Source organism: Amyelois transitella, chromosome 13 (genome assembly GCF_032362555.1).
Source record: "Amyelois transitella isolate CPQ chromosome 13, ilAmyTran1.1, whole genome shotgun sequence".
NCBI classification, from domain to species: domain Eukaryota; kingdom Metazoa; phylum Arthropoda; class Insecta; order Lepidoptera; family Pyralidae; genus Amyelois; species Amyelois transitella.
The window spans coordinates 9036238-9063527 of NC_083516.1; the positions used below are offsets into that span (position 1 = coordinate 9036238).

The 27290-nt window shown below is 35.0% G+C and overlaps 3 protein-coding genes across 3 annotated transcripts in view; 2 read left to right on the plus strand and 1 right to left on the minus strand.

Annotated features, from left to right (window-relative positions):
- The first annotated feature begins 592 nt into the window (after positions 1-592).
- Positions 593-9795, plus strand: LOC106132889 (SUZ domain-containing protein 1). Its single transcript, XM_013332452.2, has 3 exons — positions 593-690; positions 786-1072; positions 4745-9795. The coding sequence occupies exons 1-3, from the start codon at positions 631-633 to the stop codon at positions 4992-4994; spliced, it is 597 nt and encodes a 198-aa protein (XP_013187906.1). The 5' UTR covers positions 593-630; the 3' UTR covers positions 4995-9795.
- Positions 9796-9904: 109 nt separating this feature from the next.
- Positions 9905-13282, plus strand: LOC106132890 (tetratricopeptide repeat protein 36). The gene is made up of 4 exons (XM_013332453.2): positions 9905-10657; positions 11310-11492; positions 12124-12299; positions 12800-13282. Exons 1-4 carry the CDS (start codon positions 10537-10539, stop codon positions 12878-12880), a joined length of 561 nt encoding a protein of 186 aa, XP_013187907.1. The 5' UTR covers positions 9905-10536; the 3' UTR covers positions 12881-13282.
- A 4109-nt stretch (positions 13283-17391) lies between these two features.
- LOC106132886 (protein kinase C, brain isozyme) overlaps positions 17392-27290 on the minus strand; it is a 142905-nt gene continuing 133006 nt past the window's right edge. The window contains exons 5-14 of the mRNA XM_013332447.2: positions 26630-26758; positions 25463-25659; positions 24022-24342; positions 22926-23099; positions 22336-22427; positions 21945-22084; positions 21194-21420; positions 20203-20367; positions 19402-19563; positions 17392-19113 (exon numbers count right to left, since the gene is read on the minus strand). Coding sequence (XP_013187901.1) covers positions 19411-19563; positions 20203-20367; positions 21194-21420; positions 21945-22084; positions 22336-22427; positions 22926-23099; positions 24022-24342; positions 25463-25659; positions 26630-26758 — 1598 coding nt within the window. The 3' untranslated portion in view covers positions 17392-19113; positions 19402-19410. The remainder of the gene's footprint in view (positions 19114-19401; positions 19564-20202; positions 20368-21193; positions 21421-21944; positions 22085-22335; positions 22428-22925; positions 23100-24021; positions 24343-25462; positions 25660-26629; positions 26759-27290) is intronic.

Here is a 27290-nt window from a genome sequence, read left to right on the forward strand (position 1 = left end):
TGATGAATAGTACGGAAAACCGTACTTTTTGGTACGGTCTGGCAACGCTGGAAATGAATCTTTGTCATTGATGGACAAGATGGGATACATTGACAATGACATTTTCTCAGTTTTAATGCCTCTATTCACGCTGCGATTTGTCCGACAGGTCATAGATACACAGCAGCTAATGGCTTAATGATGGAATGAATATAAAGATATAAAATTATTTGATTACAGTCACAAAATTTCTACCGGTCCACAGATTTGAAAAATTATAGGTATTGGGGATCAGAGGAATGGGGAGGAAAGATTTGTCTTTTAATTAATGGTGGCAATGGAATTAAGACAGTTTAGGTAACTGTTTGTTTTTCCTTTAACTAAGTCTCTACTTTAGTGCAAGATATATATTCGTGTGATGCTAGTATATCTTAATTCAATCATTCAAGAAAGCAAGAGGGAAGATAAAACATAGGTTATATTTTAACTTTCGCGGATCAACCCTTTGCAATTGCATATAACTTACCTCATAGAAAGTTAGTCACTCGGTTGACAAGTCGTAGGGTCACATTTCGACGTGAGTAGAAGCCTAAGTCCCACAAAATAGTAAATCTGGCAACATTTAGAGATGGATAAAAAAAATTAGTCAACATGGCGGCCCAAGATGAAGTTGACGTATGTGAAAGTTGGGAGGATATGGACGAAATTGGCGTAAGTTTAACTTTACAGGCCGTCCCTGACCGTTGCTTAATATAATAAGTCGCTACCCACATCTATTTTTCTACAGTGGCATTTTGATATTTCAGTTAGAGCAGAAGATCAAGCTCATGTCAAGTGAGTGTGCGCCTGTGACAAGTCTAAAAGGGTGCAAGGTTACTGTTGAAGAAAACGCGTGCATAGGATCACAGTGCGTAATGCCGGAGCCAGCTATTCGCATTTTGAAGCGTCCATCGCCTTCAGCCAGTGGTCAGCTAAATGGTGAAAGCCGATCTAGACCTGTAAAAACCTTCGAACAAAGACAAAAAGAGTATGAAGAAGCTCGATTACGGATTCTTGGCGAAGCGCGAAGTCCAGAGGATGTAATTGACGACAAGTAAGTCTCTTAATAATTGTTAAATGTTTACATAACCATTCTTGAATGTTGACATTGAGATTCATCATCATTCTCCTGGCGTTATTTTATTCTAATAAGTTCTACTTGGGGTGAGAAAGTAAGTAACATTCCGTTTCTTATCTATCAGTATCACTAAAATGTATGATATTTAAAGTGAAATATAAACTTATCTATAACAAAACATTGAAGACAAAGATTACACAAAAACACCCAGATATATTTATGAGAATGTCAAAGAAGAAATCTTCTCATGCAGCCCTTAACAACACACCCACATGCCAAATTTCAAATTTCTATACTTTATTCGCCGAAACAAGTTAGTAGCGCGCTTTCTTTATCACTCAACACCATACAAACGACAAAGACAAAACATCATGTTCAAGGTCAGTGGGCCGAAACGAAATCTCAGAAAAGTAAGCGCGCGGGCACATTGCGCTTCTTCGAGCTCGCTTAGCTTTTGTCCGCGGTTATGTCTGTCATATTATTACTGATAAATTAAATATTGTTACCGAATGATGATATGCGTGTGACACGCTATATACATTATTAATACATTGAATTTACGTAATTGTACAGGTTGTTCATGTCTTATAAAAAAATAAACAATTGTCATTCAAACTAGTCTTTAATATCACAAGAATTTATACAACATTATTATTCTTTTAATATTTTATACAATGTTGTCCTTTTGATAATGCCTAAACTGCCATCATCATTGATTGCCTTCAAAATCTTGTCTAGTGTAGGAATCTCATTTCGTGCAAAGAAATCGTGGACTATAGTATAGACCTTATAGCCGTTTTTGTAAAATCATCAATTTTATCCACAATTGACACACGTTGTTTTAATTTCTTTGGGGATTTTAGTACGCCATTTTTTTCTTCTCCATCACTAGTGTCCGACCGAAGGTCTATTTTTGGCCGAAGCCGAAGCCGAAGCCGATTAATCGGCTATCGCCACAACCTTCGGCCGAAGCCGAAGCCGAAGCCGAAGGTTTATATTCTCTCAGCACTCAGTAATTAATTTTGTTCAATATTGTCTACAAGCTACAATTAATATTAAAATAATTTCAAAACCTCAATATTGAAGGTTTATATATTGACTGTTTCATATAGAAGTTGATGATATATCAAAGAGGTGGTTGGTTTAGAGATAAACTAGCTGTTGCCCGCGACTTCGTCCGCGTAAATTTCGAGTTGAATTTTAATCATACAGTCAGATACAGACAGACAAAAAATGTAAAAAAAAAATTCTCTATCCGTTTCAGTCAAAATATTAAATGTACAGAAAAAATATTTTTACCGTTTTATTATATGTAGTATTTTGATTTTCAGTTTTTTTACATAAAATACTAAAACAATACAAAAAAAATATATTTTTAATAATAAAAAATATCTTGTAATTGTTGGGATTCGAACTTGGACCGCCAACTTCACAGTCTCACGGGCTAACCACTGGACCATCGAAGCCGTTGCGTTGGTGTCGAAATTAAAGTAGACTACATACATATGGTCACGTCTTTATCCCTTGCGGGGTAGACAGAGCCAACAGACTTGAAAAGACTGAATGGCCACGTTCAGCTATTTGACTTAATGATAGAATTGAGATTCAAAAAGTGATAGGTTGCTCGCCCATCGCCTAAAAAAGAATCCCAAGTTTGTAAGCCCATCCCTTAGTCGCCTTTCACTTATATTTATATGTTATAGGTATAATGTCGTCGTATAATGATAAATGACTTTGAATTTTTAATTTCGTAACTTATTTGCCGGCATACTGATGCCTTGAGTTCATTCAAATGTCGATAACTTTTTTTTTTGTAAACCGATTTTGATGAAACAAACTTTTAATGTTATTCTGAGTTAAAACAAAGCAATTGGTGAAAGTTTGAAGTAAATCGGTTTAGTACTTTCGGAGATAATCGTGATCATACATACAGACAGACAGACAAGAAATTAAAAAAAAAAATATTTTTGCTTTCTATTATTCATTCTAAGTGTCCCTCTATCCATTTCAGTCGAAAATACTAAATGTACAGACAAAATATTTTTACTGTTTTATTATACATACATACATACATAAACTCACGCCTCTTTCCCGGAGGGGTAGGCAGAGACTACCTCTTTCCACTTGCCACGATCCCTGCATACTTCCTTTGCTTCATCTATTATATGTATAGATGAAGCAAAGGAAGATCTCAGCTTAGCGTTGATTAGACATGGGCGTGGCACTAGGTCAGTAACCACAGGCAAATATAAGGTCCCCAGAGTAAACAATTACTTTGGAGATAGAACTTTAAAAAAACGTTTACCGTATCTTCTTAATAGTTTACCTGAAAATATCAGACTGGAACCACGCTTATGCCGATTCAAGAATATGTTAAAAAAATATTTACTCGAATCACTGTAATTCTTTTGATCTTATAAGATAGTTTATGATTTAAGTACCTACATATAAGTATAAATGAGACTATTACCTGCAGTCAAACCGCGTAAGCAGTTTTGCAGGACAAATGTAAAAAAAAAAAAAAAAAAAAAAAAAAAAAAAAAAAAAAAAAAAAAAAAAAAAAAAAAAAAAAAAAAAGATAAAAGTTTGTGATTTACCTACTGGTAAAAATAATGATTTGATTTCTTACAAAAACACTCGTTTAAATACACGTACGGACTTGTTTTGATGCATGCAATCAGCAATGTGATATTTTGACAGTGACTCCCCGCCGCCTCATGACTTTCGTAACAGTTCGTTCAATCTCGACGGTCGCTCGGACCTTCGGCGAAACCTTCGGCTTCGGCCGGATTTTGGGCCGAAGCCGAATGTTTCGCCGAAGGTGGATTTTTTGGCCGAAGGTGGCCGAAGCCGAAGCCGAAGCCGAAGCTTCGGTCGGACACTATCCATCACTATTCTATGAATAGAAACCCAATGCACACCTAGTGAAGATGCAACAGCCTTCCAAATGTCGCCATCTGAAGCTGAAGAATCTGCACTTCTCATAGCTTGATACATATTGAGTATTATACATATATATACATATTTTCTCAGTAGATGAAAAAGGCCGTTTCTTTCTTTTTTCAGCAGGTTGATCTACATTATTCGCCATTGTTTCGAAAGTCCGTTTTGTACACCGCCAAGTAGTCAAATAAGTAATCAATCACAATATCCAATACACAAGCCAGTCACAATAAATGTAGGTATCAACAAGTCCAAAGAACACGCAAAGTCACAAGATAGAGAGAAAATATAGATCGGTGAGCACGTCAGCACAGTACGGATTGCACAAGCAGACTAAAAAGTACTCGTATTGTGTACACTGCCTTAGCGCTTATCACTGACCAATTACTGACGAGGAATTGTGGGAGAGAGACGGTGCACTACTAACTTGTTTCGACGAATAGAGTATAGATCTAACAGTGCCATGTTCTTCATGGTAACAATATAAAAAAGTATAACCACTCCATCTCTTTCCAATGGATGTTTTAAAAGGTGACTAAGGGATACAATTATAAACTTGGGATTCTTCTTTGCTATTTGAATCTTAATTCTATCATTATGCCTATTGGTTTTTCAAGACTGCTGGCTCTGTCAAACCAGCAAGGAACATAGACATAATTGTATGAATGAGCAAGACCTAAGAGTTATATGTTTTATTCTTTCCAGTCTAAGTCGGTTGCAAGACAAACTACAAGCTAACAATTTGAATGACAGCCCAAACATAAATGTGGGCAGTAGTAAAACGAAAAACTTTCATAATGACACCAAAGGAAATAAGCAAGAACGTAAGGTTCTTGCCCGACTACCGCCAGGAGCCACTCCTGCGGGTGTATTTCCCTCACCACCACCTCGTGGGGTACTCGTCATACGGACTCCAAGAGGACCAGATGGTACAAAAGGCTTCACAAGAAGGTAGCACGTAGAAATTTTTATTTCTAAGGTAACTCACTTAATGTAAGTCCCCATTATGCCTCACCTTAATCTAACATTTTTTATCATTGGAATTTTATTTCACAATTTAAAATTTACTAGTTTAGTGTTATAAGGTATGAAAATGAAAATTATCATATTTTAATTATTATAAACAAGTAAAGACTTAATGGCCCATAAAGAAAACTAAAGCTGATTTGAAAATTTGTGCTTTCTTTGAAGGAATCTTTTTCAATCAGTGTTCTCTTAACTTTGAGCATATGCAAAGTAAAGCCAAAATATAATCAGCTTACATTTTCAAGCACTCTTTGAACTACAAAATTATTATTTTATAATGGTACCAAAAAAATGAAATTATTACAGATCAGGCGTACTTATGCCTAATAGAAATACTTTTTTAGTCTAATGGAAATATAAATTCTTTGAAATGTCAGTGTATTAAATTTTAAGTTGTGGAATAAAATTTTGAAATTATGAGTGCTCATTTAAGGGAACAATCATAACATTTATATACGCTAAGTTGTATAATGTAGATAGAAATTGTGAACTTACTACAAATGAACTCTCTTAATACTATATTTTGATCTGGTTTCATAAATAAGACTACTCCTCTCTGCAATAGCTGCGGATGCAACCAGGGTTTCGAATCTGTTCACTATAAATGTACCAATAGTGTGTTGTAAGAGTCTCGGAGCAATTTGACATTTTGTGTCCGTTACTATGGTATGGACTGCCAAATTACAAAACTACTAAACTGAAACACTTTCAACATTTTGTTGTTGCATTTTACAGACTTTGACCCTGCAGTAATATGCTAAATGTCTAAGTAAATACTTTCTTTTTCATATTAAACAGCACATTTAGATATGTAACATATTGTAAAGGCAAGTTTATTCTCTTGAATAGGTGTGAGAATGAAATTTGTTTTATAAATAATGGTTGTCATTTGAGTCATGTATAAGAAACAGTGCAATATAATGTACTTATAATACCCATTTTAATAACAAACAACTGTTGCGATTATTATGAAATCATTTGCTAAAGTTCTTTATTTAAAGATATCTTCCATCTAAACACTGAAAATGCAGTGTTGCTAACACTGAAATTGTACACATATCTTTCTACTTGTGAAAATTCAGTATGTAATATGTATATATATATATACTGTCATTTACTGTAGTTTGCAAATGGTAAAGACCTGTTTACATAAATTTATGTAAATTATGATTTGCAAAATTTGAAATGATAACATCCCAAAGACAAACAGATGATTTTTGACACAAGCTTCTTTTTTTAAATGCATGAATTTTTTTGTTGGGGATAGGTATAATATCTTAAGTTTGAAAATTCAGATCAGAATAAAGTATATCATATAAAGTATATTATGTATATGACATGAAGTGGCTGGTAAATAAGGAAGATACTTTTTAAGATTTTTCATTAAAAGTACCTATTTGATTAGAACAGTAATGAATACAAAAACAAATTTATACAATAGCCATATTTGAAAAGCATGGGGCACTATTTCGAAATTGTGCGAATCAATAAAAATCGGCTAGACGTCAATACGAGTTTCAAATGGTTATTATTCTTAATCATATGTTAATAATGCTTGAGAAGTCTTAAAATTTTAAAATAGCATTTTTCATGGATTATTTCCAAAGAAAACATGTCAGCGTATCATCCTTGGCCATTTCACTTAGATGTTCAAAATAATTTTAGTTGTTTTAAAAACGAGAGTACATAGCCTACACAGTACGATCTCACAATTGTAATGTTATCATAGCCTATAATTCTTTGTTTTTAAGAGGACTACAAATTAATTGTATTTAGCTATACACACAATCTCATTAAGATCCCGAGGAGGCAGACTAATTGATTTACAGTGTTCTAAATTCAGTTAATTGATGCTTAATATATCTTTTCAGTAGGTAACTCAAATGGTTATTTTAAAATGCAGGTACTAATCATGTTGGACGATTTTCCTTATTCGATTTCTACTAAGATTGTCGTTTTAACGGTCTCTGTTCAAAACTATATATGTATATAGTTCAATACAATAATGTCTGCAAAAACCTCCAAGTGGACCAAAAAAATTGTGTTAAATCATCAACAATTAGACTCACACGTTCAATATCAAATTGTACGTATAAAATCGATAGGAGTTGAAAATATTAACGAACGATTTTTATATCTAGTTTTTGTACATTGTATAGAATATTTCTAGGATAAGATACTTGGTATTTGTATATTTTAACGCTATTATATTATTAATTACAAGGACCTGATTTGTGTCAATCATTTTTAATTTCATTATTACCTAAATATGTTTTGTTTGCACGTTGGAGTTGTGATTCGCAACAAATCTGAAATATGGATTTAAAAAAAAATAAGCAAAAGACAAACCACGTATTGTAATAAATGCTCTTGTTAATGACTTGACCGAAGTGATTTTTATTATTTGATATAAAATCTACATACGTGGCAAAGTTATAATAATGACAAGTACGTTCATTACTTTGTGTGCACTTTTATAGACATGTCAGTCTCCTTTTATATTATTTAGAGAATATAGAATTCAGCGCCTTATTTTTTTTTATTCGTAAGCCTGTTATTGGCTTCATTTCGAATTGTGGTTTCTCACGGAAGACGGAATTATACAATAAGGGTTCTGGCGGAAAATCAGTGCTGAACGTGTTCTGCGTATCGCTGAGCTGTTTTATTCACGTATTATTGGATATACTTTTTGTGTACATTTGTGTGAATGCTAATGTGTCATAATAAATTATATTTTTTTCTTTAGCATATAATTGTTATTCTTAAAAATCTGACAAATGTTTTGGTAGTGGAGTATTTCTTCTGTGTGTCCTTAAAATAATTCTAGTTAATTTAACAGAACCTTGATTGGTTAACACATCATTTACGAAACTTAGAATCTACAATTTAGCAGTTTCAGTCGCTGTTGTATAAATTAATTTGATTTTGAACTCTGTAGAGTAACTCAAGAAAGTGTAAAATGATAGTGAAGGGAAATAATTACTTATCGATTGAATTGAAAGTATGGTTAGTTTTCATTAGCCAACCCACCTTTTAACAGCAACAAGTGCAAGTTACTTAGTTCGTGTGAATGTAGCATAATTAATCACAACTCCACGAAGAATTGATTGACACAAGTCGAGCTTGTATACACGTAAGAGTGACTGAGGTGCATGTAAGTTGAGCCATGATTTATTTAATTACGAAATTGTTTTTGCCTGAAGTTCTAGTCTTTTCCTAACTTTGGGCTTTTACGTCCCGTCCCCGAAGCCAAAGACATTAGGGTACAGTTTACACCAAATCGAAAAAAGTTAATATTATATTCGATTTTTTTTTCTATTGGACCCCTGAAGTAAAAAAAAAATTAATGGGTCGCAGACTTAAAATCAATGTAAGGCTTTGTAACTTTCGTTCCTAGAAGGCATACCTATGATTTTCAATATTAATTGAATAAATCTGGCGCGACGAACCACTAGCATAAGTTTATAAATGTAACTGAGGATTGTGATAAAAAAATATTCTTAGCAAGCCTTTTTGTATGTTACATTATAGCGGGCGGGGTATGTATGTATATAGGTCGGTTTTGGCGGCAATTGCCAAAATTTTAAGTTATCAGTATCAAAGTACATTAACTGCCTGTTTATTTTTAGACTATGTTCCTTATTTAAGCTTTTGTTTCAACGTTCAATTTGAAATGTGCTTTGTAAATATTATAAAGAAATACGCAAAGGGAAGATATCGCAGGGAGCCAAAATTAAGACCCTTTGTTGACATGTAAGAATTCCATTTTATATGATGATATTAAATGTTACCGAAGAACGGTTGTGCGATTGAAAGATGTAAGAACATAGTTCTTTTTAGAGGCATTTTTATGCTAAATATATTATGGAAATCTAGCAATTAAGGAAGTACTACAATTGACATCATCATTTAAAAAATAAGATATTCTTTTTTCAAATTCTGGGTACTTGGGTATCCTTAATTTTACATTAACGACAAGGAAATTACCTTTATATTTTTATATTTGACCGAAAATTCCCACGTTTATAGGTTTTAGCAAATATATTTTAAGTTGTATTTATTCAGTTTTTGTTTATTTAATCGGGTTTATGTGAAAAAGGATTATTACAATTATTTAGTACGAGTATAATTCTTAAAGACATATTTACGCGTTGAAGCCTGCAAGTTATGTAAACAATTCTGTTCATTTGTGAACAAATCTTAAGTGCCAATTAACGTATTCATTGTTTTTGTTGGTTTTGTATGATTTGAGGATAGTATTTATAGTGTATTTATTTAATCTTTTACACATCCTTAACTGAACGATAAGCGGTAAGGCATTTTACATAGACGTTCTTAACAAAGATGGCTATAATGTAAAACCTACGATCAGGACCTATCTCTTAGTAGTCATTGTGTCGCTCTCATCCATTTCGTGCTTATTTGAACCAAACCAAATCACAATTATTTAGTTCGACAAAGAAAGCAGCCTGATAATAATAAAAAATCTTATGATATAAACTTATATAGAAAAGTAAACATATTTTCTTTACCAGCCAACAAATATAAATTGCTACTTTGCCCTTAACTTGCGCGAATGCTTCAAAATGCTGAGATTCTAATAAATCTAGCCTTATTTACAATAGGATCCACGTCCGTACAATTGTAACTCGTTTTATTTTTAAGTAATAGGTAATTTAGTTATTATACAATTATATTTTAACCGGAAATGATTAAAAATGTTAAAATTACTATTCGTTTTATTCGAAAAAGGCTTTAACGCTTCAAATTTATTCACATCTTACACTCATCTTTGTTTTTTTCCGAAATTTCTCTCTTCAGCTTACCGATTAAGGACAAAACGGCGGTTTTCGATTTCAAGTAGTTCACTCGAGTTCACTTTCGACCACAACTCGATTGGCGCTTCAGTCGTTTTCCAGAGTACCAAATTACTGTTTCTCGATGTCGATTTTGATCGATTCTCGACCGCGTCAAGAGTAACCCTGCTGATTTCAGTCAGCATCGTCCATTATAAAATTATGCATTGAATGACTGGTTCAATAAAAAGTACCTGAATTAAATCAATATAGGTACTTACTGCCTCATTATCACGGCCTACAGCTAGCTATCAATTACCGACTGCACCAATTTATTGGTATTTCTATTACCAAGGAGAAACAGCTAATTGACATAATTTTTATGCTCTTCAACATCCTGTTTCATAATAATTACGGTTTGTGCCAATAAAATATTAATTTTAATATATTACCTACTTGAGATTGTCGCTCTGATAATTTAAATGCATTTGTCGGAATGTAAACAGATCTGACCAGTTTTTTAAATTTACATAAAGTTACAAACATTGGTCCAACAAAATTGTCAATTATTATGTTGGCCGAACATTCCGAGACTAGTTTTAAAATATTCTTGTTTTAGTACGTCATAGGCTTTCAAAGAGTTCAGACGTTTGATAAAAGGTTTTTTTTTTAAATATGGCTGGTTTGGAAAATTTGAGCGAACGTGATAGAGCTGTCTTGAGAAGTATTTTTGATCCAACAGCGACAATCGGGGATGTGATCGATGATGGCGACACCTTTCCTAAAGATGACGAAGGTACATTATGTATGATTATATTATAAATACTATTTTAAATTCATTGTTAATTAAGTTTATTCTAATATGATGATTGTTGGAGATATATATGTCTGTATTTGAATACCTAGGTATATGTTTTCGACTCGGAAACAAAGGTTGAAATTATACAGACTTTATATTTAGGTTTGAAATTTTCTAATAATCTTACATCAAGTTACTCAATGTATGTAGCAAGAAAACTTATAATATAGGTACTAAGTTTATACTTATCATCACAGCGTCTTTTTGCTTCTCACCTCGAGGTCCACTAATATCAGCACGTGACATGTTTTGAAAACATTTGGCACAAATTTTTATTCCCGACCCGACCCGACCAGTGCTAAGAATATTTTTAATTTGTTTACACGAAATACAGAGATTGTAACTGCTTGCATACTGACTGAAATCTTAGGAAGAAGTACCTACCTACATATATAGGAACCATTATGGGTAAGATAGACTACGGATTTCCACAAGCAATCTTTGCCCACAGAATTCACTTGCTTCCTCCACACTAAAAAAGAATTCTTATTTATTCTACCACGAAAAGAAACAAGCGCTTACCTATTTTCTAGATTATCTAAAAGGAGTAAGAATACATTAAATTATTGCTACTAATGTAATCTTCTAGAACCATCTACGGAATCTTACCAAGAATCTATCAGGCTATCAGCCGAAGGTGTCCACCTGGCGGAAGCTGGTAAGCTGAAGGAAGCCCTGGAGGCCCTCAACAAGGGCATTGAGGTGGCACCTGATAGGGCTGCGGGTTATAACGACAGGGCTCAAGTGTTGAGGCTTTTGCAGAAAGATGATGGTAAGATTTTGTTCCCGACTTGATAATATGTATTTCAATTGACGTCTGATGGTAAGCAAGATGAGGTCGTTGTTAATGCTAGCTCAATAAATCGTTCTTGTCCTAAAAATGCTGCTAACAGAATGTTTCACCACGATCCGATATTCCCCTGTAAATTTATAGTGCAAGTAGGTATATAGTTCCCCTGTAAAATTTGCGGAGGCCAGATGACAGACGCTTCGTGTTAAACCTTACTCAATCCAGAATCATGGCCAAAAACGCACCACCGGCTTCTCCAGATTCGATGTAAACAGGATTTACGCCAGGAAAAAGAAAGCATACATACATACATATGATCACATCTATATCCCTAGCGGGGTAGTCAGAGCCACAAGTCTTGAAAAGACTGATAGGCCACGCTCAGCTGTTTGGCTTTGCGATAGAATTGAGATTCAAATAGTGACAGGTTGCTAGCCCATAGCCTAAAAGAGGAATCCCAAGTTTATAAGCCTATCCCTTAGTCGCCTTTTACGACATCCGTGGGAAAGAGATGGAATGGTCCTATTCTTTTTTGTAATGGTGCCTGGAACCACACGGCAATAAAAGTCAAATCAGTCGAAAAAGAAAATATAATGTCAAAGTATAATTACAGATGCTATGTCAGACATTGACCGGGCGCTACAACTGACGGAAGGCAAGCAAACCCGCGCACGCGCACTAGCACTGTGTCAACGCGGGGTGCTACTGAGGAAACGAGGCGCAGACGCAGACGCGCGGGCTGCCTTTACTGAGGCAGCTAAACTAGGCAGTGGTTTTGCTAAGAAACAGGTTGGTACCAAAATTTTCTTTTATGTTATTTCAATCTCTATATTCTGTACCCTCTGTACTCGTGAGAAATGCGGCGGTTTCATTTTCACGATCCATCGGGGTTAGTCACGATGTGGAGTCATATGTACTCGTATTGTTTTCTCTCTCTGTCTTCAGTTCACTCTAAAGGATACATAGTTACATATGTATATCATGTCTACATCCCTTACGAGGCAAACCTAGCCAAAAGTTTCGAAAAGACTAAAAGGCCAACGAAATTCGTTCGCCTCGGAAATTTAATATTGTACCTACTTTGATTTGAAATATAGAAATAAATATACCATTCTTAAGATCCATCTTTTTCCCATGGATGTCGTAAAAGGCTACTAAGGGATAGATAAACCAAACAGCTGAACGTGGCCCATCAGTCTTTTGATGACTGTTGGCTCTGTCTACTCCGCAACGGATATAGGCGTGATTATATGTTATGTTTCTTAAGATCTCATTGTACCCTGTTTCAGGTGGTAGAACTGAATCCATATGCGGCGCTTTGCAACCAAATGCTGAGTCAAGTTATGCGAGGAGAAGATATACAACTGTGAAAGTTTAATATTTTTATATTTAGTGTTATCAGTTAGTCTATCAGTTATCTATATACAAGCGCCACTCTGTGGTGATGTATGTATATGATGTATGTATTATAATTATACAAATTCTGACAACCAGCGAGTTACTTACGGACGTTGAAAAGTCCCCTTCTTACTATCCCTAAGATTATTGAACGTGCCTTCAGAAATACATTAGGTACGGTCAATAGCATGACAACCTTCCCAATTTACTGCAATCATAATCATTAATATAATCACGTCTATATCTACCATTTGCGAAAAAACCTGTATTCTTTTGTAGGTGGCGCTAAATTCACGCGAGCGAAGTTGCGGGTAAAAGCTATTTGAAAATAAAACGCAAAACATCTAATGGATTAGAAATGTATATTGTTGAGTACAATCGACATTTACTTTTTAAGAGAACACCAGAGACCCTTAAAAACAGTTCTCTGTGACCAGGATGTATCCTTACCTCCGAATGAACCTCTTTTCCCAAAATATATACAAAATTCCTACAGAATAGTTCAAGGGATTCGTAATGTAATTCGGCTTACCGTTTGAAATTTCATTTCCTAAACTTCTATTCGAAAATTACGACTTAGTGATCAAGATATTAGATTTCTGATGTCTATATATTTAATTTTAGTTTACGGCTATCGAAACAGTTATCGATAACCTAAATTACAAATATGGATCAGAAATCTCATATCCCAAAAAAAAATATGACTGCCTTTAAGCCCTTCTTATTTCAAATTTGTCACATTTTGGGAAAAGCGGCAAATTACAACTTCAAATTTGAAGAATGACGAATGAATCTACAAATCGAAATACTGCACTACGCTATAATTATAGAATATGCAATAAAATCTCATAAACATGATTGTGTGCAGAAATACAAAGTGCCATTTCCACAGACAACCGTTACTCTTTAATTGGTTAAAAATTCAAAATGTTAAATATAAACTTTATCCTAGTGAGAGGCAATGACATGAGAACGTAAAGTGCACATCGATTATTTAAAATACACACTGTTGATATTTGCGCCGTTTGTAAATTGAAAACCATAGATTTTGGCACATTAAAAAATTGAATTTTTATTTTATATGTTCCAGTTTTGAAATGAAGTAATTAATTTCAATTTTTGTTACTTGATTTTAGTTTTCACAACATGTCTCATTTAATTTGCTTATCTATTTTAAAACCGATAATTGTGCATTTTTCTTTCAATAAATCAGTTTAATAAGAAACTATGTACTAAGTAACTTTTAAATTATTTATTCTTAATATCATGACATAAAGGGGAATCATGACCATTCATTTAATTTATATACAGAAATTAAAAGTTTGTACTGTCGTGTGTAAAAGTGAGTTGCCTAATAATGTTTGTTTTCATTTAATACTGATTATAAATTATATAATTAAAAAAACCGGTTCAAAGGCGCAAAATTCAACCGCGTGATTGTGAAAGGATGATATCACAGAGACAGTCGCAACGTGAAGTTACATAAAATACAAACGTGGAAACAGTCATAAATATTTAAAATACTTGTCCAATCACCTGCCTTTAATTTTGATATAAAAATCTGTTATATTTCAAACAGAAAAAAAATCTGTAAAATATACATAAAAAGATCATCTTTCCTTAAAAATAATAAATATAAAAGTATGTGTGTCTTTTTGCCACTTACTAAAAGCAATATATGGTCTAGATTTTTATTATCAAAATACGATTAACAGTTCATTAATGAAGGAAAGTCATAAATCAAATGAAGTTATTTTTTTTTTAATATGATAAAATACTTCTTAGAAACGGCAAAGTTTAATAAATTGTTGATAACTACATAAAAATGATTGGTTATCATAATATTCAATAGAATACCACTAATTAATATGGAAAATATTTACAAATACATTTGGCACAGGTGATGGTGCATCGACAATATCGTCATGTAAAATTTAAACACGCTCAAATACTATTAGTAAAATTTAATAAAAAGTATACTAACACCTGTATTAACTAAGGGCTTACTCTATGTAGAAAGGGCGTTATTTAGGCCTATATTTTATGAGATTTTAAAAGAATATTATTTAAATTGCGAAATTGAAACCCACACAATATACTGTGAAGCCCACCCCGATGACTTTTGGCTCAAAAACCCAACGTCGCGGCACTTCAATTATTTCTTTCTAGCTCCAAACAAGCACAACTTATCCTTACAAATATAGAAATACTTTAAAAAATGGTTGGGGCAATTTTTGCTTTAATGATATAACATGTAATCGAATTTTCAAATAGCTATATACTAAGTCCAACATTTCTCTATTAACAATCAAAGGCAAAAGCTAACAAGTTAGATGTTAATAAATAGTATTGAATTTATCGGATAATCTTTTTTTTAACAATCAACTTTTGCTTTTGACTGTACCTTCTTATGTTTATTGTAATATTATAATTATCTTAAACCTATTAAATTGTTTCTCGTAATTATTTAAATCTTTCAATTAGCGTACAGTTATATAAGTGTGATCCTATATAATATTATGAAGTCGTGCTTGTATAGAGCTACATTTCCTGAAATTTCAATCCAAGCTTGCCATTGTGTCAAATTTTATATTAGGATAATAGAAAACAAGTACTTAGGAAGAGCAACCTAATCTTACATTTTAACGCTACTTAGTTCACTAAATAATATCGAAATAATTTAATAACTAATTCTCACTGAACACATACCATAAACTATTAATAATATGGTTTAATTAAGCCAACTGATTTTTCTAGGTTTAAAAGCATAGACAAACATGACAAAATAACGATTTTGCCCTTAAATGAAAATATGCTTATTTACAAGTGAGATCTTATATGATTATATTGTTAAATACTTTACTACGAGTTTCATAAACTTTTATAAATATTCCTAATTTTACCAAGTCACAGGAAAATTTGGGGATTTCAAGGCGTAAGCTAGCAGACACTAAGTTAACAATTAAATAAAAAAAGGAAAATTAATGAAGAGGAAAATAAACTATAATAAGTCCGATTTATTAAGTTCTTTTTTTCTTACTAGACTTATTATAATTTATATAATTTCTTGTATAGGCAGTCGTCGCAATAAACTAAAGTACAGTGAGAAGTATAAAATCTAACTACCTTGAGAACATTAGCTACATTGATCGGGTAATTGCCAGATTTATTGGTTGCCCAGTGTACATACTTTTATACGGATTTCTATAATAGATTTACCCTGAAGAAGTTAATATTTAAACAAAGATTGATTGAAACGTGATAGTGAATTGCTAAATTGGTAAGAACAGATCGTTACAAGGGGAAAATACACTGGAATTAAAAGCATATTGTAAATTCATTTATATGTTTAAATATGGCAGAAATATAATTTTATTTTATCAATACTTAATGAAATGCGAGTATCGAAATTGTATACAATTATGCGCTTAAAACTATTTGTAATTAGTGACTTTTAATTTGCGTTGTAAATGAAGCAGGATTTATTTTGAAAGGAGTTATATTTATTAAATTTAATTTTGCATAAATTGTTTTAAAAAAGTGTAGGTTTTTACTCCCAAATACCTTGAACCTAAATTTACTAATTAATTTGGTCTCAACAGTAACCTTTTGAAAATCTGTGAAACTGTCCGTTTTTATAAATTGCTAAAACATTGCGCACAAAACATTTTTATAACTTTTTAATGATGCGTTTAAGAAATATGATTCTTCTGATTTTTGTTCGTATTAATTTTCCACAGCGTCGAATGGTTTTACATTAATTTTTTTATGGTTATATTATACTGACGTAGGTACGGTGGGCTTAGAAGATAGCTGTGCCACCTTGATTGCTATATGGGAGGTGCCCCAGGTATCTCCTGAGCCGTGTGTACTGCAGAATTTTTAAATAGCTCTGGATTTAGGGCGTGCTTTTCTACTGCTGGGTATTAGGAATTGGTGTGTGTATAGGAAACGCAGGCAGCGTTGCTACATTGACTCCCATATCCAGCTGTTTATACTAAAGCCGGCCCATTTTCGTACAGTCTCCATTGAAAACGAAATGTTTCTAGGCTATCGCTCAAGCTTCATCACGGCTAATGTTGTGAGATCATAGCGTACAAAACGTAACGATCTGATTCCTCGATATTTTATGCTTTTTCTGACAATAAATACGGGGGCAATCCTTACGTATCTTCATTATTTTTACAAATTTCGTTTGGCCTTAGAAAGCCTTAAAAAAAGAACACCGGATTCATTAAAAAAAAAGTATATCATATGATTGGGCAGTAAATTGATAGTTAGTAAAAAAGGAAAATGAGCCAGCGTGTTAACCTTAAATGATATACTTAACTCTAAAAGAATTGAAATAACCTAATATTTTTTTTAATAATTAGCTAGTATACATGAAGCAGTGTCATAGAATATTTATAAATACACGATAAAAGTTAATTTGGAGGTGTTATTAAATTTTTTTATAAGCAAAGCGAAAATGTCAAACTCCCACCTTTAATAACACCTCCAAAATGAATCACTTGAAAAAAAATTAAAACTTCTAAAATGTCATTTTATTACAATTCAATTTAGAATCAAATGCTTTCTCATTTTAAATTCACATTTTTAATCTAATAAAGTGTTAAATTTTTAAATGTATTTTTATTAGCGATAATACTAAGTTAGTAAGGCTATTTTAGTAGACGAATATTGGCAGCTTGAGCTGCGTTTTATGGCGTTATTAGACGGTTCTTACTATAACACTGTCTTTTACTGGTAATTTGTAGGAAAAGAGCTAACTTAAGACTGACGAGGGATCGTCTACAGTATTTTTAAAATTTTATATAAAGAAAATATATTCTGGCAGCTCCCATTTTCTTGCGGACGCGCCATTACCTTTGCTTTGATTTGTCCAGCTTCAAAATAACTGAATTAAAATAGTAAATAATAGTTAAGGATATTAGAAAGGAAGGTATCCTCTACATCGTCTAATAACGACATAAATTGGCAATTGATCAAAAACATCGTACACTTTAAAATACAACCATCCACGCACACAAGTGAAAAAAACACATATACACCAATCATCACAAAATTAAATCACAATAAAATTAGAATAACAAAATAAATTAACGTTATTAAAGACATTTAAAACTTAATGCAACAGCTTGACAATTAAATCGTTCTGTAAATAAATAAGTAAATAATACTCTTTGGCCACAATAAAAAGAAAATACTTTCGCAATACAAAAAAAATGCATTTTTTTTACAATCCTCCACTGTTTTACATTGTAAGAAACTCATCAAGAACTTTTTGTCTCATGAAAATAAATCATAAAATCAGTGAAGACTTATTTTACAAAAAACGGCCAATTACAAAAATAAATAAACTATTAACAAATAAGTAATGAATGCAATACGAGATTCATTAAATTGTGAGTTTTGAAATATCGATAAAAATAACGATAAGAATATCGATAACTCTAGCGAACTGCCATCCACACGACACGACAACACTATTTACAACACTGATATGTGTTAAGATGAAAACTAAACGCAGTTCACCGTTGGTCAATGATCATGCCTTTCTAAACTTCATTCCGTCGTCATAAGGCATTATATTCAACGGCAATCACGCCGAGTGAGCGAGTAAACCTATTAAGTGGCCCCAAGATAATGATATATTTAGTTAACACGGAACGAGATTCTAAAATTAAAAAGCAGAGAATGCAATATTTTTTTTTTTCATTTTAACAGTAATGCCAACTTCGCAAGAGTAATAGAGAGCGCGGCAACTAAATAACAAATTTTCACGCGTATAATATTGCTTTGTAAATTCGTTGAGATATCAATTGCAATATTATTGCAGGTTAAATAAATAAATTATTGCGAAAACACTAACTTACATTAAGATTTCAAGTCATGTCGTATTGGATGGAAAATGAGAAATTTCTAAGAAGTAGTACAGTGTACATTAAAAATAATACGGGAATGAGCATTTCATCGATTTTTCCTCCAGATAGTAGCTTTATAATTCGTACCATATTCCCATTCAAGATAATACTTCACAGATCATAAATCCGAACTTAATTCGAGAATGAGCGAGATAGCAAACGACTGGTGTCGTTTGAATGACAGAGACAGTCGACAGTGAAGAGAAGAGTTCGCGCCTCGAAACCTTACGGGGCTTTTGGCGCTAAGTCAGCTCCTATGATGAGAAAAGAGTGGTTCGACCCTGAAAAAAAATTATTACCATTATTTATTCATATGACCTTCATCGTTTAACCTTAAAAAATCATCAACCTTCAAGAATTTTAAGGAATTTTACATGGTTGGTTCATTCATTCTGACGGACTTGTTCGAACAACCATTCTGACGAACTGAGTTCACACATCCTGACATATAAATTTCAAAAATTCATTGAAACATTCTGATTACAAATTCAAAGACTTTAACTCATCAACCCATACATTCCGACGCACTCCGGTCCGATCAGAAGGATCCTGATGATGAAGTAGTTCACCTGGTTCGTTCACACGTGCTGCACAAACTCCGGGTTGAGGAACGAGAAGCCCATGAACTCTGTCTGGTCGAGGTTCATCATGAACAGCTTGTCGGTGGGCGTCAGTTCCGTCTTCTCTTGGGTGAACTGCTTGTCGAAGTTCGACACGTCCTTGCGATGTTTCTGGAATTGTGCAATTGTATCGATGTAGTAGTTAACTAACATCTGTTTAGTATGATGCCCACCCGGTTCCAGTATTTTACCTTTCACCACCCAAAGGTTGGCTGGAAGTGATAGCGACAAATCCGTCTTTGCTTAACATATTCATAATGTATGTTTCTACTACATATGTATTTTTTTATGGGCAATAAAGATATTGTTGTATTGTACTTATACCGTTTCTCATTCATTCATATAATCAAGCCTATGTCATCGGGGTAAACAGATAGAGACGTGATTATATGATGATATCTTTACAAATATTATAAAGCTGAAGAGTTTGTTTGAACGCGGTAATCTCAGGAACTACTGGTTCGAATTGAAAAATTCTTTTTGTGTTGAATACACCATTTATCGAGGAAGGTTTTAGGCTTTATAACATCACGCTGCAACTTTTAGGAGCGAAGAAGTAATGGAAAACGTCAAAAAAAAAAACGGGGAAAATTATACATCCTTGAGGGCTTCAATGATTCCTAGTTTTTTTAAGGCATCATTGAAGCCCTCAAGGATGAATAATTTGCCCCGTTTTTTTTCCACGCGGACGAAGTCGCAGGCACAGCTAGTTGATGATAACATCAAAATAAATTATGATGAGAGACGTACGATCTTGGGCTTGAAGGGCGGCTGAACGTCCCTGGCCTCGATGCGCGCCCAGTCGATGCGGCGGAAGAACGGGTGCGTGCGCACGTCCTCCTCGCCGCGCGCGCCGCAGCCGAGCCGCTTCACCGGGTTCTTGGTGAGGAACGCCTTGCACGCGTCTTTCGCTTCCTGAACGACAAATATCAATTGATCTTCAAATAAGTGCTTTACTGTTAGAATTGATAACATACTTACATACATATGGTCACGTCTATAACACTTGCGGGGTAGACAGAGCTAACAGTCTTGAAAAGACTGAATGGCCACGTTCAGCTGTTTGGCTTAATGATAGAATTGAGATTAAAATAGTGACAGGTTGCTAGCCCATCGCCTAAAAGAAGAATCCCAAGTTTGTAAGCCTATCCCTTAGTCGCCTTTTACGACATCCATGGGAAAGAGATGGAGTGGTCGTATTCTTTTTTGTATTGGTGCCGGGAACCACACAGCACTTGATATTGATAACATACTTTTGTGTAAAAATATTATATAGATAAAAGTTGATAGATAAACTTAGGATTCTTCTTTTAGGTGACGAGCTAGCAATCTGTCACTAAATGACTCTCAATTCTATTATTAAGCCAAATAGTTTAACGTGGCCTATTAGTCACGTCAAGATTGTTGGCTCTGTCTACCCCGTAATGGATAAAGACATGATTATATACATACATGTATAAATACCTGACATTCGTGCGGCAAATTGAAATTTAAAACACTTCAGTGGAGATTCTACATACGTTACTTCAAGATGGCATCATGTCAGAATGGCTGGCCTCTTACAAACCAATAAGGTATTTAAACACAAGAGAAAAAAAATGTTCAAAAATTTTAGAAACGTTTTAAAGCTGATCAGTAACAATAGTACCAATTGTTCTCAATGGCATAGTAGCTAAAAAAAAACTATATTTTCCACACGAACATCACCTATAACTAAAAAAAAAATCTTTGAACACTCTACCTTGCTCAAAGTCTTCGGATACGACACACTATTATCGGTGATCGCAGCGAACAGTTCTTCCTCGTCTTCTCCATCGAAAGGTGGTTGACCCACAAGCATTTCATACAACAGTACGCCATACGCCCACCAATCAACGGACTTCCCGTACGGCTGGTATAAGATGATCTCCGGCGCGATGTAGTCCGGTGTGCCGCAGAAGGTCTTGGTTGTTTTGTCGCCGGTGATGCCTGTTGAAAATTGAAAGTTCGGTTGCTTGACGGATCTGTGGCGCAGCGGCAGTGCGCTTGACTGTGCCAAAATTGGTCCAGGGTTCGAATCCCGGCCGGGGCATGATGAGAAACGAACTTTTTATGATTGGCCTGGGTCTTGGATCTTTATCTAGAAAGCTTGGAACAATTTAGTTCTATATAAATATATAGGTACATATATATTTTTTAAATTTTCTTCATTTTAATGCTATAAGTGCAGGGTGGTTTCCGGCACCTTAGAATAGGACCACTCCATATCTCTTCCATGGATGTCGTAAAAGGCGACTAAGGAATAGACTTATAAACTCTATACCTCTTGTAGGCGATGGGCTAGCAAATTATCACTATTTGAATCTCAATTCTATCATTAAGCCATAAAGTCGAACGTGGCCTGCCGGTCTTTTCGAGACTGATGGCTCTGTCTACCCCACAAGGGATATAGACGTGACTATAATTATGTATGGCATTAAAGCTTTTCAACAATAAAGTATAATCGAACTTACCCTCCTTGCACATTCCGAAGTCAGCGATCTTAATATGGCCGTCTTGATCGAGAAGAACGTTATCCAGCTTCAGATCCCGGTACACGATCCCGCGGGAATGCAGGAAGAACAGCCCGATAGCGATCTCTGATGCGTAGAACCTGGTTAAATTTGTTAAGAATATTTTTAATTTTAAAGTTTTTTTTTTTTTTTATATGCGCACCAAGGTCTCGTCTCCAGTGAGTCAATAGTATGATTTCTAGCTGATATAGATAACAACTAGCAGGGGAGTCTTAAGATCTGATCTAGTTATGTAATCAAACGAAATTTAATTTTAAAGAAATTAAAAAAAAAGATATAAGAATGACGGTAGTTACATTGGAGTTGAAATTAAAAAAATGGTTTAACTCACACGGCCACAGGCTCCTTGAATTTCCCGCACTGTTGGATCTGGAACATCAGATCTCCGCCGTTCACGTACTCCATCACGAAGTACAGCCGGTCCTGGAATCAGGAATGTGCAATTAATTAAAATAACACTAACATAAAAGCGCAGAAACAAATAAAAAAGCGGAAATTATGAATATTCAGAGCCTAAACAGTATGTTTAACTTATTTGTTGACATTCCCGATTTCCACTTTGATCAATAGAAAAGGCTAAGTTTCAGTGCTTTTATGCAATCTGAATAAGGTCATCGTGTGACTTACATAGTGAGAGGAAATTCAACGCTATTCTGATAGACTTTCTAGAAACTTTCTTCTTGATAAAGCGATAATATGAATGTTTATAATTCTTTAAATAACATTCACATAGCTTCACATAGATAGCTTCATTCATCATCATCATTCTTCATTTCATCCCTTACCGGGTAGACAAAGCGAACAGTCTAATAACAGTATTGCCCGATTTAAACCACCATTTTCATCCATACACACATAAAATCACGCCTCTTTCATCCACTTTCGAAAAAAGAAACGGTCATGTAATTCAATAATACGAACCATGGTCTGGAAGCAGGAATGCAGTTGGACCAAAAATGGCGGCTTGCTGCTGAGAGCCAACACTCGCTTCTCCACCATGGTGCACTCCACGTCATCGTCCTGGATAATGATGTCCTTCTTCAGGATCTTAATGGCATACAACTCGTCGGTACCACGACGTTCTGCCAGCATCACCTGTAAAAATTGAACAACATACATACATACATATAATCACGTCTATGTCCCTTGCGGGGTAGACAGAGCCAACAGTCCTGAGCGGACTGATAGGCCACGTTCAGCTATTTGGCTTTAAGATAGAATTGAGATTCGAATAGTGACAGGTTGCTAGCCCATCGCCTAAAAAAAGAATCTCAAGTTTGTAAGCCTATCCCTTAGTCGCCTTTTACGACATCCACGGGAAAGAGATGGAGTGGTCCTATTCTTTTTTGTATTATTTATTTATTTTTATTTATTTATTTATTTAAACTTCATTGCACAAAATACAAATGTATAGCACAATTGGCGTATTGGTGCCGGGAACCACACGGCACAAATTGAACAAAATAGGATGATTGTAATTTGCGTTCCAGAAATGAATTCTGAATCTAAGGTGCCAATAGTTTAGATCACCAAATTTTTAGAGGTTTTGAAACTTTGCAGCGTAGATAGACACTAATAAAGAAACCAGACTCTCAAAGATAAAACACAAATGCTCCTACATCAGTGCAATAACTCCTGAAAGATCTATCTTTACTACAATTATATGTTTCTTTAAACTTTAGGCGAAGGCTATCTATATTACATTTCCTTCATTTGGCTGTGATTTTGTATGTGACGTAATCACTAATTTAACCATATCAACAATCAACCTATCGAAAATCAGATACAAGGTTTAGTAGATCTAATAATGATCCTTAAAAAAGTACTCATCTAATAGAAGACGATCAATGTCTACTCAATAACATGGTATTAACCCACAGACCACCAACCTATAAAGATTGGAACTGAGTGTCGAGGTATCCCTAGTCGAGTATCGGTCTTATGATCCATGACCTAAAAGTTTGCTCTAAATTGAAAAGATGTCTCCATCAACAACAAACCTTCAATCGCTACTTACCTTACCAAAGGATCCCTTCCCGAGCACCATAATAAAATTGAAATCTGATGCTCTGATGACGTCAGCGGCCGCCATGTTGTGCGGGACTTCCCTATCCGGCGGCGGGGGAGCCCTACGTGCTCCCACGCTGGTGGCTCTCATCTGAGTCTTCAATTGAGCTAGGTCAGTTCCTTCCTCTGGTACTGGAACGTTGTAGAACTCTCCCTCTTCTTGGGTGAGCAGTTTGAACCAGCCCTCGGCGGGTGCCTTCATCAGCTCGGAGATGCCAAAGGAGAGAGAGCCCATGAAGTCGTTGCGGGATGTGCGGTCCCAGTCCCACACCTGGAAGCGGTAGGACAATTTTAATAGATTATTCGGTCAAGGTCGGAGTGGGAAGACCTAGACGAACGTATCTTGATCAAATTAAGGACGTCCTGGCAAAGGGTCAGGTCAAAAGTACCCGAAACCGCCAAGCTTGCATGAAGAGAGTTATGAATGTGGATGAAGCGAAGGAAGTATGCAGGGATCGTGGCAAGTGGAAAGAGGTAGTCTCTGCCTACCCCTCCGGAAAAGAGGCGTGATTTTATGTATGTATGTATGAAGAAATCTATTGAACTCGTATTGTAGCTCCTTTTTGAAAGAAAAGTAATTAAAATACGATGGCGCTGATGTTGGGTCACATGAAATTTACTGCTGAACCTAGGATCTCAAAGATGTCCACGCTGACGGGTTGGAAACGGCATTCATCCAGCGGCCCAACCAGCATGTACTTTGGAGGAGATCCGACTACCTTATTGAGGAAGCACCATTGGATTTAATATCGCATACATACATTTAATCACGTCTATATCCCGTGCGGGGTAGACAGAGCCAACAGTTTCGAAAAGACAGATAGGCCACGTTCAGCTGTTTAGCTTAATGATAGAATTAAGATTAATATAGTTACAGGAATCCCAAGTTTATAAGCCTACACCTTAATTGCCTTTTACGACATCCATAGGAATGAGACGGAGTGGTCCTGGTGATTTTTTGTTATTAGGGCCAGTAACCACACGGCACCAATAAATCCCATCATAAACATTATCATTCTTTTAATGGAATTTTACGTAAACGCTGCAGCTTTTTTGCGTTCAAAAAGCATGTAGTCACTGTACAAAAAGTGAAACTATGATAATTAGTGCCGTGTGGTTCCCGGCACCAATACAAATGTCGTAAAAGGTGACTAAAGGATGGGCTTACAAATTTGGGATTCTTTTTTAGGCGATGGGTTAGCAACTTGTCACTATTTAAATCTCCATTCTATCATTAAGCCAAATAGCTGAACGTGGCCATTCAGTCTTTTCAAGACTGTTGGCTCTGTATACCCTGCAAGGGATATAGACGTGACCATATGTATGTATGTATCTTTGCAATCTCAGGTGACAGTAAGTGTTTAACAAGACACATTTAAAGGTACACATACCTCGATGAGCAGCCTGCGATCTTTATCCTCGGCCTTCAAGTCGAAGGACAAGGTCTCGTTCCACACGGGGTTGAGCGTGCTGCGAATGGTCTTCGTTTTTCTCTTCACATTGTCCGAGTCAGGGATCAGCTTCATCTTGACGTACGGGTCGGATAGACCGTTGGGGTCCATTGGGATAAGGTTGCGGCCTTGCTTCACTGAAATCATCAACATACATACATTCATACATAAAATCACGCCTCTTTCCCGGAGTGGTTGGCAGAGACTACCTCTTTAAATAAATAAATATATACAGGACAAATTACACAGATTGAGTTAGCCTCGAAGTAAGTTTCGAGACTTGTGTTACGAGATACTAACTCAACGATACTATATTTTATAATAAATACTTATAAAGATAAACATCCAAGACCCAGGCCAGTCAGAAAAAGTTCTTTTCTCATCATGCCCTGACCGGGATTCGGACCCGAGACCTCAGGTGTCACAGACAAGCGTACTACCGCTGCGCCACAGAGGCCGTCAACTCTTTCCACTTGCCACGATCTCTGCATACTTACTTCGCTTCATCCACATTCATTTATTCATGCAAGCTCGGCGGTTTCGGGTACTTTTGACAATATAAATAAATTCTGCCAATAACATCTGAATGAAAGACATAATAAGCTGAAAATCGGCATAGATGTTCTGGAAAAGCAGAAACACTCCACATACTAATAGAACGAGATTAATAGAATTTTTGTTTCTTACAGGCGAAGCAGTAGAGCATAATGCCATTTAAAGCTCTCACACTCACAGCCGATACAACTGGCCATAAGTGGTGTGATCCCAGAAAAGAGACTTAAGAAAAACATTTTTTACATCACGTATGTATCCCTTGCGGGGTAGACAGAACCAACAGTCTTGAAAAGACTGATAGGCCACGTTCAGCAATTTGGCTTTAAGATAGAATTGAGATTCAAATAGTGGCAGGTTGCTAGCACATCGCCTAAGATAAAAATCCCAAGTTTATAAGCCTATTCCTCAGTCTCCTTTTACGACATCCATGGGAAAGAGATGGCACTCCATCTCCTATTCTTGTTTCTATTGGTGCCGGGAACACATGGCACTTACTCACTAAGTTAACTTACTAAATACAATACTACAATAATGTTGGCTTATTAAAATTACCTTCAACAGTCAGCTTGTTTCCAACACAGGACACCACGAGTTGTACTCTCCCTCGTCTTTCGGTGTGGTCACAACCGCACAAGTTCGGCACCGACTCTTCGCATCGTTTATGAACGTTCATGTCACATGCTAAATTAAAAAAAAAAGTGTCAACATGGAATTCTCATAATATTAAACCTGTATACCAATTATAACTTGCTAAAAGGTTATGAGAGGTTGTTATGTTATTATTTTTATATCGTGTGGCAAGGAAAAAATAACAAAAAGAATTAGCAGATAATTTCAAGAGTTATTCCTAATATTATGAACTTATATATAAATAAGCATAAGCAATACGCGTTATTAAACACAAAGAGTTAAAATAAGTGCAAGTATATTGAGAAGAAAAAAAATATTACTTCAAACAAACGTAATCCTGAATTTCTCCGAATAAAAAGGGCAATAATAATTATATTCATTTCTTTTTCTTTAGATTCTCAACATATATGTATTATATGTGCAGTAATGTACGGTTTAAACAGGGGAACGTTTGATGATTGTTCCCTCTTCTAATTACTTCAAAACATACAACAATCGAGTTGAAGCTAGCTCAAAGTAAAACATGACGCAAAAAGGGATCAGAGACATTAAGTTGATGATATTCGTGCAAAATTTACGAACA

Coding starts and splice junctions, on each gene's coding strand:
- LOC106132889 (XM_013332452.2), top strand. CDS start 631: ATGGCGGCCCAAGATGAAGTTGACGTATGTGAAAGTTGGGAGGATATG. Junction 691..785: donor AGGATATGGACGAAATTGGC/GTAAGTTTAACT, acceptor TTGATATTTCAG/TTAGAGCAGAAGATCAAGCT. Junction 1,073..4,744: donor GAGGATGTAATTGACGACAA/GTAAGTCTCTTA, acceptor TATTCTTTCCAG/TCTAAGTCGGTTGCAAGACA.
- LOC106132890 (XM_013332453.2), top strand. CDS start 10,537: ATGGCTGGTTTGGAAAATTTGAGCGAACGTGATAGAGCTGTCTTGAGA. Junction 11,493..12,123: donor GCTTTTGCAGAAAGATGATG/GTAAGATTTTGT, acceptor GTATAATTACAG/ATGCTATGTCAGACATTGAC. Junction 12,300..12,799: donor GTGGTTTTGCTAAGAAACAG/GTTGGTACCAAA, acceptor ACCCTGTTTCAG/GTGGTAGAACTGAATCCATA.